Raw genomic sequence first — 12,476 nt, 5'->3', positions numbered from 1 at the left:
AACTCTATTTATTTATTTATTTTTACAACCATACTTTTAGTGGATGCCATTTATCATCTCTAGACGTCTGGGTCACAATTTTTTTTAATGTTTTTATATCTGTGTGATGCAGACCACATAGGACGCCATGATGGGGACCTGGGTTGAAGCTAATATTGCAAGCTAAATGTCTGTTTTTTCAGGTTTCATTCTGCAAACAAATATTTAAAGGGTAGTGTAATTTCAATTTATGCTCTTAAATAGCACTCCTTGAAGAGCAGGAGAAGAGAAGATTATGAATTTATGATGATGGATAAGAGATTGAGAGCAGAAAAAATTGATGGTTTGGGGGCATTTAATTATAATAATTAAAGTTTCTTTAATGAATTTAGTGAACAAATTTGTTATTTTCAAACATAGATATGATATTCATAGACAATTTTGTTCTCTAAATTTATGAAAACATTGAAATTTCAAGCTAAAAGACTTAAGATTTTGGAATCTTTTTGTACAAAAAGATAAGACTTTCCATTGCATAGTTTATATAATGTCAAAAGAGAAACCAAAGTTTATTCTTTAAGCCATTTTTCCTGACAAGCTGTTATTTGGGCAAAAAAAATAACTTCAGATTCAAATAGATGCAAACCGCAAAAAAAAAAAAAAAAATGAGAATAGGATGAAAAGGAAAAACTTAGATGAAATTTTTTAATATAAATAATTTAATTAAAATTTTAATAAAACATTTAAATTGATAGATTAATAGAATTTAATGAAAAAATTAATAATATATAAAAAATTTATTAAAAATTATGTTTATAATTTAAATTTAATCAATACTCAATCAATGGCAAAAATCTTATTAAATTTTTATTAAAAATAATTACTTAAAAATATATCAAAATTTATTAAATTTTTTAAAATTTTACACAATTTATATAATATAATCTTTTAATTTATTAATTTTAATTTTTTATTTAATTATTTTTAATAAAAAAATTTTATTAATTTTACCTAAAAAGTTTCATAATAAAAGACTCAATCATGATAAATTCTTTGTCAGTCCTGATCTAATCAGTCCAATGGATATTAAGCAAATCCTTTGGCAATCCTGATTTAATAAGTCTAATTGTAATAGACTGCAATTGAAAATTGCATGGGAGTTTTGTACGGCGAAATTTGAGTGACGTGGCTTTCCAAAAAGAATCCTAATTAAACGGAATGGAGTTGTTGGCTGTTTCATTAGCTTAATATCCGCCGATTTTAAAAAAAGATTTTATTTTAATAATCTTTCAACTTCTTAAAAAATAGATTTTTTTAATAAGAAAAAACCTGCCATTTTTCTACTGTCCATTACAAACTCAGACAAATTGCATCTGTCTGCAACTTGGCTTGTATACTTCCTTTAGCTCCTTCTCTCTTAATGCCTTGAAGTCACATTCAACCTTTGCTTTGCTGCCAAGTGTCAGCAAACCCTTTCCACGAAGACTCCTTCTCATCTCTTTCACCTCTAATGCAAACCAAAAATCTAGTATTTCCAATCCTTGCCCTCATTTTAGAAACAGAGTTCTAATTCTAGAAAACAACTCTGCAATTCTTTCTCTCCTCTGCCATTTTTTTTCTCATGCAATCATCAACAGCTTTAGAACCCATTTTGTTGGACACCCACTTCTCCACTATGCTCAGAGTCCTTAACAAGAGAATCAAGCGCCTTTGTGCCCGCCTCCGGTGGCCGGTTCGCCTCCGGTCCAAGTCCAAACTTGTTATAAAAAGGTTTGGTAAATCAAACCCCAAGGCTCATAGTGACACTAATGATCATACTATAGTGAATGGGACTTCAAAAGTTCACCAAGATGGTGAATTGGATAGTCTAAACTCGGTGAGGCCCATCCGTATAGCGACCTTCAATGCTGCCCTGTTTTCTATGGCCCCTGCAATGCCTAAACCAGACAAGTCTTCAAGTTTCGATTATGACAATGAAGGTTTTACAGATGTTAGGCGCTCCATCGGTCTTAGTTTACGTGCAAAGTCTACAAATGATCGGCCAAAGAGTATACTAAAGCAATCTCCCTTGCACCCAAATTCCATGAATGACAACGAGAATCTCCCCAAGCAGCAAAAATTTGTGAAATCTAAGTTGAGGGTGTCAATCAATTTACCAGATAATGAGATTTCTTTGTTGCGTAATCGACAATTGAGCCTTGCAGAACATGGAAAGGAGGGTTCTTCAAGTGGTGCTGCGACCGCGAGTAGAATTTTGAGAGGAAAAGCTCCGTTGAGATCAACAGTGAGTTTCCCAACAAATATGGGAAATGGAGTAGATGGTTGTGAGAGTTATAGAAGCAGAAAGACAGTGCTTGAAGTCTTGAGTGAGTTAGATGCTGATATATTAGCTCTGCAAGATGTGAAAGCAGAGGAAGAGAAAGCCATGAAGCCTTTGTCTGATTTAGCTGCTGCTTTGGCGATGAACTATGTATTTGCCGAGAGTTGGGCACCGGAATACGGCAACGCTGTGCTTTCAAAGTGGCCGATTAAGCGGTGGAAAGTGCAGAAAATCTTTGATGACACAGATTTCAGGTGAGTCGTAGTTTTTTTCATGTTCAAATTGTTAGAATTTTGGATTTTGATCAGTCTTTTTTTTTTTTTCTCCATAATGAATGATATTAAGGAATCATCATTCAAGCTTAACTAAACAAATGAAAGATTTTAGTCCTTGAACTCTATCCGATTCAAATATCAAATAATTTTGAAGTCAAATTCCACTATTTTTTTCGTCTTCGATTGCATAATATGCTTACAAGAGTTCTCATACAACAATGATCTGTCAGAACAGCTGTATGCAATACACAGAATAAGAACTTGCAGCCATTTCTTGAATTTAATACATCAATCTAAAATTTCTGGTTTTCAGCTCACAAAAAAGATGTTTATACTTTTTATTTTGGAAGGGAGATTGATTTTCTGAATCCATTCTACATAATATATTCGTTTGTAATTTTCCTTATGCAGCCAAAAAAGGTTCCAAATTATAAGAAAACTACCACATTGTTTTTTAGTTGCAGCCCCTTTTTTCTTTTCCAAAATTGTTTAGTTTTTCTTCTTCTCATATGGAATAGCTTAGTTTTATCATTCCAAGTAATACTAAATATTGCTTTAGTATGAGCAATCTGGTGCGATGGTTAGAGCAGTAGTCTTTGTGGGTGTAGTTAGAGAAGAATAATGCATTTGACCAAACACAGTTTTTGGCTATTTCAGTGGAAAAAGAAATCATGATTTCAAGTTTATCAGTTGAATTTGGTGAGATGCATGCTGAGATGAATTAATGAAGACCATTATTTATCTATGTTTCTTGAAAAAGCAGCATTGCAAGAAGATAAAACACAATGGAAAATGATTTGTTGCAACTTGTCATCAAATTTCTCTTCTGTTAGCTATGAACACAGCATTTGTAGTTAGTACAAACCTTGAAATTCCCTTTCTTAACAAGTCTGAACAGAATGATAGGCATCGGAACTAAAAAGTTATGCTGAGTGCCTTGGGATTTTTGACGACAGGAATGTCCTTAAGGCAACTATTGATGTGCCTGGGACAGGAGAAGTGGACTTCCACTGCACGCACCTTGATCATCTTGATGAGAAATGGCGCATGAAGCAGATAAATGCAATAATTCAATCTAATGATGGTCCACACATCTTAGCTGGAGGCCTCAATTCCTTGGAGGAAACAGATTATTCCACAGAGAGGTGGACAGATATTGTTAAGGTACATCTGGGGTGTCATTTTCCCTGAATATAATCTGTCATACTCGATGTTAAAGTAACATTTTTTAAATGAACTTGTCTCCTGTAGTACTACGAGGAGATGGGGAAACCAACACCAAAGGTTGAAGTGATGAAATTTCTGAAGAATAAACAGTACACAGATGCTAAGGACTTTGCAGGGGAGTGTGAGCCAGTAGTCGTGATTGCCAAAGGACAAAGTAAATAAACAGACAAATTCCCTTTGAACTTGTCCTCTAACCGTGTTACAATTATTTGATTAAATCCACTCATAGACATGACACGAAAAATGGTTTTGATTTCGATGCAGGTGTGCAGGGCACATGCAAGTATGGGACTCGGGTAGATTACATACTGGCATCCCCAAATTCACCATACAAATTCGTTCCAGGGTCGTATTCAGTCCTGTCTTCGAAAGGAACTTCTGATCATCACATAGTAAAAGTTGATATAATAAAAGTAAACGAAAATGCTCAAGAAAATGTCAGTAGAAAGCGACGGCAACCAAAACAGAAACAACAGAGAGTTGTAAAGATCACAAACGGCTCTCCATCAAAAGGTATATGGAATACACATACATGAGAGATTGACCCTTTTTTTTTTCACCTTTTGTTATTATCCAATCTTAACTCTTGGAGCAGATGATTTTGGATCTGCATCCTACTATGCTTTGTAAACCATTAAAGGCTTAAATAGAAACCAAGGGGGTGTAATCTGATTCTTAGGGATCTAATAATTCCAAACGTTTATAGTCAACCCATGCGAACTATATTATTAGTACTTTTTAAAAGTATAGTAGGACACTTGGTATAGTTTAAGATAATTTTACATACTTAAAATCTATTCTATTGACCTTAAAAAGGGAGAAGAATAATAGATTGGAGGGTGCTTCTTGAGATATCTCCCTCCCAATTGGTCCAAAGTTCAAACAATTAAAGTTAGAGAAAATTGGTTAGTCCAATTTTCAGGGCCTCCATTTTATCATTGCTTAAGCTTTATTTATCAAAAAATGCCGGTCAGAACAACATCAGTTCTACAGCATTTCTACACATACTTTCTATTAAACATTATGTGATTTGCTTTTGTAAAAATGCCAACTTTCTACCATTCAAAAGAACAAATATTTAAAGAATAGATCGACCGAAATGCTTCTCCTTCCAATAAAAGAAGCCATCAAAAACGATGTTATCTGCATCGAATTCCATATATACATAGTATTTAATTAAGCAGAAAGCAACAGAACTTGCAAAAAGTTACAAATGAAGTAACAAGGTTTAGAAATCAAATTCTTGCAATTACCGTTGTTACATAAGACCAAAACTCCACGCCTCCTTAGTTGGCAAAAACATATTATATATGAAGAATTTCCAAGAAAAACACAAAAACTATTTGTTCAACAAACCAATTGTTGTTCCTGAGAAAGTTGCTATACTGGACAATTGAGTCAAATGAATTCCAATGAATCTAACTTGATTGCAACCTCAGAGCCATCAGACAAAGTAACCCTTGTACACATTCCCATAGCCTCCTCTTCCAGTAATGTTATCTCTAGAGAAATTCCTAGTAGCTTTCTTAATCTCATCGAAATGTCAACTTAACCAAATTAGTACTTTCACTAATTGAATCCAATTACCCGACCCAGAACCATCCACACTGCCCATCTCAAGATTCCTAATTCTATCCCTCCTTTTCTTCATTTTCGAATCCTGATATTTTCTATAAACAAACCAAGACCCTCCAATCAAAACAGCTACACCAACACCAACCCCGATTAGTACACCAAATTCACACCTTTTTTCACACCCTTACCATCACTACTATCACTAAACCCAGTTGAAAATAAACAAGAGGCCGTACCTTCATCCGTGGGTCCCAAGTAATTAGCAACAGCAGCTGCATAAATAGACGGGTAGCGTACAGTCAGACACGTTTGCACTTGAATTGTTCGTCAAGTACAAAGCTTGCAAATTGGCCAAGCTTCTAGTACAGGAAGCACAAGCGGAACCCTGCAACGACTGGTTACAGTTTGAAGTCACGTCGGTTAAGGAAGTGTTTGGGATCAGAGCTTCGAAGTCAGCCTTTGTGGTTAAGTTCATGCAACCTTGGGAGATCCAAGCGGATTGAAAACCGCAAGAGGAACGGGTGTTGGAGTTTTGGACGATAGATTGGTAAGATTGCCAACAGGACTAGGAGGAGTCTAAGGGAGGAAAGAATGATCCAGTGCGTCTAACGTAGTCCGAGAGGACGAGGCGGAGGCCCTGGCGAATGTAGGGGCACTGCATGGAGGTGTTGAGTTGGGGCCCGTTGTGGTTGGAAAGACCGGACGTAGTATGATGAAGTTTAAGGGACATGGTACGCTGCCGTTTTGAGCAAGGCATGATGGGCAGAAAGTTAAGATCAAGAAGAAGAGAAGATGGTGAAAGGACATTTGGGAGGAAATTGTTACAATAGATGGCAATTCATAGGGGGTGATTATAATGAAAAGAACGAGAAGTGGGAGTTGTTGGGAGGGGGTTTTGTCTATGGTTTTAACTTTTTAAGTTGTCGTTGAGAGTTTTGACTTGAAAAATGGAAAGGAAGGAAAAATGTGAGAGATGAGATGAGATGGGAATGGAGGGACACGCAGCACAGCCTACTAGAGAACCGACAGAGAGGTGAAAACGTGAAAAATACAACAGTGAAGTGAAGACTGATGAGATTTGGAGGGAGAGGGCGGTGTGGCAGAGAAACAAGCTGGCAAATTCCTGTAACGTTGCGTCATGTTTATTTCTTGATCGTGTGTTTGGTTTTGTTCGTTAGTGGTTCAATTTGGATTCTCGCTCCTATTTTTTTAGTTTCCAAAATCAAAATATTGATTAGCATAAAATCAAGGAAAACAGTGTTGGTTAATAATGGCATTGAAACATGGTTTCAATTCTAAGCCAATACTATCCATGAAATTCAAGCATAGACGAAGAAAGTCAAGAATCTCTATCCTGAGTTGTGAGTTGTGACCTTCCAAACTTGGCCAAGAACCTCAATGAAAGATTTGACTAAGCTAGCTTGCTACCTTGAAATGGTTCAATGAGAGGGGACAACAAAAAGGGTCCCCCCATCCATATTTCCTTTTCTCAGAATTGGTTCCAAAAGGAAAATGATGAATCTGAAGGCCTTTGCCAACAATCTGCACTTTCACGCCCTTTAAACAAAAACCAACCCTCTGAGGCTCTAAAGCTGCTTCTTGTTCCCCTCTCGTAACTCGTCGTTGTTTCCCTGTATTTGTTTGAATTTGGCTACTGTATTTGAATTAAAAGAAACAATAATATTTTTAGGGGCGAAATCAGATATAAAGAAAAGAAAAAGATCAGATAATAAATATAATGGGAAAAAGACAGTTAAATAGTAAATTTAATTTAAAAAGGTTCTGTAATTATAAAAGATTGTTAAGATTTTTTTAAGGGCCGACCCATTCCTGTCCCCTAGCTATGGGTGCTTTCTATATTATTTGAATGAGTCACCTAACAAAAAGCTAATCCCATACATGTTGTCTTGGAGGCAATTAATTTTGATTTTATCATAAAATTAACAGATTTAAATTAAATTTATTTTACGACAGAAAATATTTTAAGTTATTGTTATTACTATTCTTTTTTTTTTTTGTTTTAATACCAATATACTAGGAATAATATAAGTGTAAAACTAATGCATTAAAATCTCAATATATGTAAATTTACGGCCCAGAGCCGGTTTATGGGTCAACATAAGTTAACGTGTCAAGGACAAAACCACAAAAACAAAAGAAATAAATAAATAAATAAAAAGGGTGTAATAATAAGTTGTTTGATGGGTTCGCCAAATGACCAAAAGTAGTAGCCGACACAGCAAAATCTGATCTTCATTCTTAACAAGTCAGCCGTTTAACGTAAGACACAAACGAGGGAACCACCGACCAAAGGGGAAGAACCCCCAATTATTTTTGATTTTCAGCTTGTATCTCAATCAACCGTCTTTTAAAAGCGAAATCAAATTCTTAGTATCAAATATTTCGCTCTCATTGCTGTAATCAAAACTCTTGTGAAGCAAGCAACATTAGATATTTTTATTACTAACCAAAAGACAAAAATAAATAGAATAAATATGTGCTTATAAAAGAAATTTGAAAGGAAACAACAAGAAAAGTACTTGGTATAAGTACTTGTATCAATCTCTTGATTTGTAGGTAAGGATTTAAAAAATAAATTTATTCAAAATATAAGTATTAATTAATAAATTTAACAATATTAAATGGTTAAACATTGTGTTATCAACTCTTGAGCAAGATTTTTGATAAATTTTTTAAAATAAAATTTGTGAAATTTTATCCAATAAATTAATTAATAAAAATTTTAATTGATAAATTGGTTGAATTGAATAAAAATATTAATAATATGTATAAAGTTATTAAAAATAATATTTATAATTTAAATTTGATTAGTACTTATTTAATTATTAATTTTTAATAAAAATATTCATTCAAAATATATAAAAATTTATTAAGATTTTTAAAATTTTATGCACTTAATTTATTTAATAAAATCTTTCAATTTATGGATTGAAATTTTTTATTTTAATTTTTTATCAATTTTATAAAAAAAATTTCACTATTTTCACCTAAAAATTTGTATTTAAGTCTTTCCTTCACTTATTTGAAAAAAAAAATGTAGTATTATCACTGACGTCTCACTCAAAATGAACAAATTGAATTTTTTTTCTCAATTTAATTTAATGCTAAATTTGAGTGATTTAGGATTTAAAACATTATGATGGGAGAAAACGAAAGCTTAGCAGCAGCGTAACAACAAGTTCACAACATCGTCCACTAAATCTAAACCAGACAAATTCTTGGTAAGGTTAGGTGCGATTTTCTTGTCTAGATTTTATTACAAAGATTCGGAAATACATACTGACCATATATTACAACCTTATCCTTTTTTTGCTTAAAATTTCAATAATCTTTTACCTTAAATAAAGCCAAATAACTCGTTAAACATTGAACATTAAGAATATTTAAACTCTTTAAAATATTTCCTTTTGATTTATTCTTAATTTAAAATTTAAAAAAAATCATGTTGCCCTGTTCATCAAACCAGTTGCGGTGTTCTTATTTGTAACGGTGGGACACATGAAAAATCCAAGGGACAAAACACCACGTGTTAAGTCACGTGCCTCAACTCAAACAATAACAAAAAAGAGGGCCTTCTCTGACCAATCAAAGCTTTTTCAAGTACGGACAACAATCTTAAACCCATTCCCAAAGAACTCATCATTCATTAATTTCCCTTTTCTTTTCTTTTCTTTCTCTCAATAAATAAAATTAAATAGTAAATAAATTGTTTAAGTTGTAGTATTAGTATTGACTTCTAAAATAAGTACTTCAATATTTTTCCAAAAACTATTATTAAAATCAATATTGCTCCAGAAGCAAGTGATCATGATAGCTTAGAGTAAGTTCAAATTGATGTGCACCTCTTCTCTGCCCGTCCCACCCCTTTGTTTCCCTCTCTTCTGTTGTTTTTTCTGTTGTTTGCTCCTTGTGAAACAATATCTGACTCTTTCTGAAGAGCTTCAGCTTCTTCCCAATGGTATGTCCATTGTCTTTGCTTCTTCTTCTTCTTCTTCTTCTTCTTCTTCTCTTGTTTTCTGGGGTTTCTTATATTTTTGTCGTTTTTCTTCTCTGTTGCTTAGTTTGATGAACTTTGCATGATATGTTATCATAAACCTTGTTTCATGTCTTTGTTTTCTATCTAAGATTCCGCTCTATATCAGTTTCTCTTTGTTGGGTTGCTTCCTTTTCAACATAAATTCTAACCTTTTGTAAGAATCCATCCCTTATTTTTGCACTCAAGTTGGTGCTTATTTGTTGTTCATCTTATTTTCCCCCAAATTTGCCGCATGTTTTAATCTTTGTGTTCTTTTATTCCATGTTTTAGGTGACTCTGAACCTTCGATTCTATTTGCAGAAAAATCAAAACGATTTTGCAAGTTAACGGGTAGAGGACGCGAAAACAGAGTACTCTGTTCTTTCCACAGTCTCTTTTCGTTGATGCTGAAAAATGGATTTTGGTTTTAGTATTTGTTTTTCTCCATGACCTTTAGATATGGAGAAGAAGATGGATACATGTTCTCTTAATGGAGTTCTTGAGGATTTCTTTAGGAGTGAAGAATTTGAAACGAGCTATTCCTCTAAAGCACCAACTACAGACACAAAGCAAAACTCAAAGCAAGGTTTTCGATGGCGTGGATTTGCTCAGTTATTTAGAAGTAGATCGAAAAAATCATTAGCCAATTTGCAGTCTCTTGGGTCATTTAGACTATCATTAAGGAGGAGTAGTAGTATGAGAGAAAATGTTGCTGTTGCACCAGATTTTGTTGCCAAAAGCAATTCATGGAAAGTTTTCTCTCTTTCTGAGCTTCAAATTTTCACCAAAAACTTCAGCAGTGGTTAGTTTTTTCTCGAGCACTTAAGATTTGATTTTACTCTTTCAAATTGATCTCATGGTATGACTTTGTAAGATGTTGACTTGCTTTTGTGCAGAAAATCTTATCGGAAAGGGTGGTTATGCTGAAGTTTATAAGGGGACTTTGCCAAATGGGCAGCTTGTTGCAATTAAGCGGCTAACAAAAGGCACACCCGATGGGATTATCGGTGATTTCTTGTCTGAGCTTGGGATTATGGCCCATGTTAACCATCCTAACACTGCTAAGTTAATTGGCTATGGAATTGAAGGTGGAATGCATCTTGTCCTTGAGTTGTCTCCATATGGAAGCTTAGCTTCTTTTCTTTATGGTTAGTACATGATTTCTAGAAATGCTTGATAATGAACACTGAACAATCTTTTTTTATAATTACCAGAATCCCAATCTAAATAACGTACGTATTTGATTCTTACAGGTTCAAAAGACAAACTGAAATGGGGTATCAGGTTTAAGATTGCTCTAGGTACTGCTGAAGGTTTAAGATATCTTCATGAGGGTTGTAAGAGGAGAATCATCCACAGAGATATCAAGGCTGCAAATATTTTGCTTACAAAGGACTTTGAGCCTCAGGTACCCTTCAAACCAATATTCTGAAATGCGAACATTCTGCTTAACACCATTAAACCCATAATTTCAGTATGTTTCATTTTTCTGTTTCTCCTTGTAATATTTTCGTTAGTAACAAAAGGTAACAAATTTTGGTGACAGATTAGAGGAAAGTTAACACAAAATTTGGCTGGTTCTCTTCTTCTATTAGTAATTTACATTTTGTTCAGATTTGTGACTTTGGGCTTGCAAAATGGCTACCAGAACACTGGACTCATCACACCGTTTCCAAGTTTGAAGGCACATTCGGGTTTTATACCTAACACTACCCTTCTTTGCAGTTATCCATTAGAGATTCTATAAATAAATAAATTATTTCCTTTATTGCTTACTTTTGCAGCTACCTCGCTCCTGAGTACTTGATGCATGGCATAGTAGATGAAAAAACTGATGTTTTTGCCTTTGGTGTATTGTTGCTGGAACTGGTCACCGGACGCAGAGCTCTAGATTACTCTCAGCAGAGCCTTCTCTTGTGGGTACGCTTCTTCTTTCTTTTATGCTCACTAAAACACTACATCGTATCGAGGACTCCCATTGCATGCGCACATTTAAGGCAAATGGCAGCAAATTAGGCAGATCATAATCAAGGATTTGGAATTTTATGCTTTTCTAGGCAAAACCTTTGTTAAAGAAGAACGACATTAGAGAGCTAATCGATCCTTCCCTCGGGGAAGATTACAATACTCGACAAATGAACCTTGTCCTCTGGGTTGCTTCTTTGTGCATACTGACGTCTTCAATTCGGCGCCCACAAATGAGTGAGGTATGTTAAGAAGCTCAAAATCAGTTTGATATTGCAGCTTTAATAACTTCGATTCAATTTTAACAGCTATATTTGAATATGTCATGAAGGTTGTACAGGTCCTTAATGGCAACCCCAATAGCTTAAAGAGCATGAGAAAATGTCGGATCCCATTCTTCAGAAAAGCTTTTCATGAAGAGATATTCAACGCAGAAGATCTAAGCTCAGCCAAGAGTTAAAAAGGATCTGAATGGAACAAGCAAAGCAGGTTCCTTTGGATTATATCCTAGGGTAAACTACTCTCAGCTACCATTTCTGCCAATACCCTTCTGAAAATCAAGGTTTGTGATCAACGGGACCTTCAATTTTGTTGCTGGAATTTTGAGAAACAGGCTATGGAATTGCTCAGTTCATTCCACCTGCAAATGATCTGGAAACAAGTTGCATGAGAAAAGAGCAAGTTCATAGGGACAAAAAGATGGATGTTGTGTCACGTACATAAAAGGAATTTTAGAAGAAGAGAAGAGGCACGAGAAGAACTCCAAGGGACAAAAATAAAGAATGCCAGTGTGTCTTTGAAGACATGTTCATAAGAGAATCCTGGGGAACAAAACTAGAGAATATCCATGGTTTAGTCAATTTTGTAGGAGAGAGAGATAAGAAAGAGCCGTTGTCCTTTTTTTTTTTTTTTGAAGTTATGAGAAAGTCCTTTAAATCCTGAAAATGATAGATTCCTTGCACCAGCTTCAGTTACCGATCATTGGACGGGATTTACGAATCATTTTATTCATCACGTGAGATTGGTGTATAAATAATGTTTTATTGAAGATAATCTTCCAAACTTAGATTGGTGAGAAAAAAAACTAAAGTTTTCTTTA

At 34.4% G+C, this 12,476-nt stretch overlaps 2 protein-coding genes across 7 annotated transcripts; both read left to right on the top strand.

Annotated features, from left to right (window-relative positions):
• Positions 1–1,324: 1,324 nt before the first annotated feature.
• On the top strand, positions 1,325–4,554 carry LOC111313415 (uncharacterized). The gene is made up of 4 exons (XM_022914092.2): positions 1,325–2,553; positions 3,531–3,738; positions 3,826–3,955; positions 4,066–4,554. Exons 1-4 carry the CDS (start codon positions 1,601–1,603, stop codon positions 4,335–4,337), a joined length of 1,563 nt encoding a protein of 520 aa, XP_022769827.1. The 5' UTR covers positions 1,325–1,600; the 3' UTR covers positions 4,338–4,554.
• Positions 4,555–9,117: 4,563 nt separating this feature from the next.
• On the top strand, positions 9,118–12,476 carry LOC111314201 (receptor-like cytosolic serine/threonine-protein kinase RBK2). 6 transcript variants are annotated; one of them, XR_016332498.1, is made up of 9 exons: positions 9,130–9,355; positions 9,704–9,763; positions 9,870–10,214; positions 10,309–10,560; positions 10,666–10,820; positions 10,959–11,106; positions 11,197–11,332; positions 11,470–11,619; positions 11,709–12,476. XR_016332498.1 is itself a non-coding variant. In XM_022915327.2 (8 exons), the coding sequence occupies exons 2-8, from the start codon at positions 9,872–9,874 to the stop codon at positions 11,835–11,837; spliced, it is 1,245 nt and encodes a 414-aa protein (XP_022771062.2). In that variant the 5' UTR covers positions 9,248–9,355; positions 9,734–9,871; the 3' UTR covers positions 11,838–12,476. The 6 variants fall into 6 exon arrangements, 5 of the variants coding, with proteins under 5 accessions (XP_089608497.1, XP_089608498.1, XP_022771062.2 ...); XM_022915327.2 differs by having other exon boundaries at positions 9,248–9,355; positions 9,734–10,214; positions 11,027–11,106; XM_022915326.2 differs by having other exon boundaries at positions 9,284–9,355; positions 9,704–10,214; positions 11,027–11,106.

The sequence above is a fragment of the Durio zibethinus genome, chromosome 23 (genome assembly GCF_047325235.1).
Source record: "Durio zibethinus cultivar Kanyao isolate XHJ-2024 chromosome 23, ASM4732523v1, whole genome shotgun sequence".
Classification (NCBI taxonomy): Eukaryota; Viridiplantae; Streptophyta; class Magnoliopsida; order Malvales; family Malvaceae; genus Durio; species Durio zibethinus.
The sequence above is the reverse complement of the archived record's forward strand: the minus strand, read 5'-3'. Positions and strand labels throughout refer to the sequence as shown.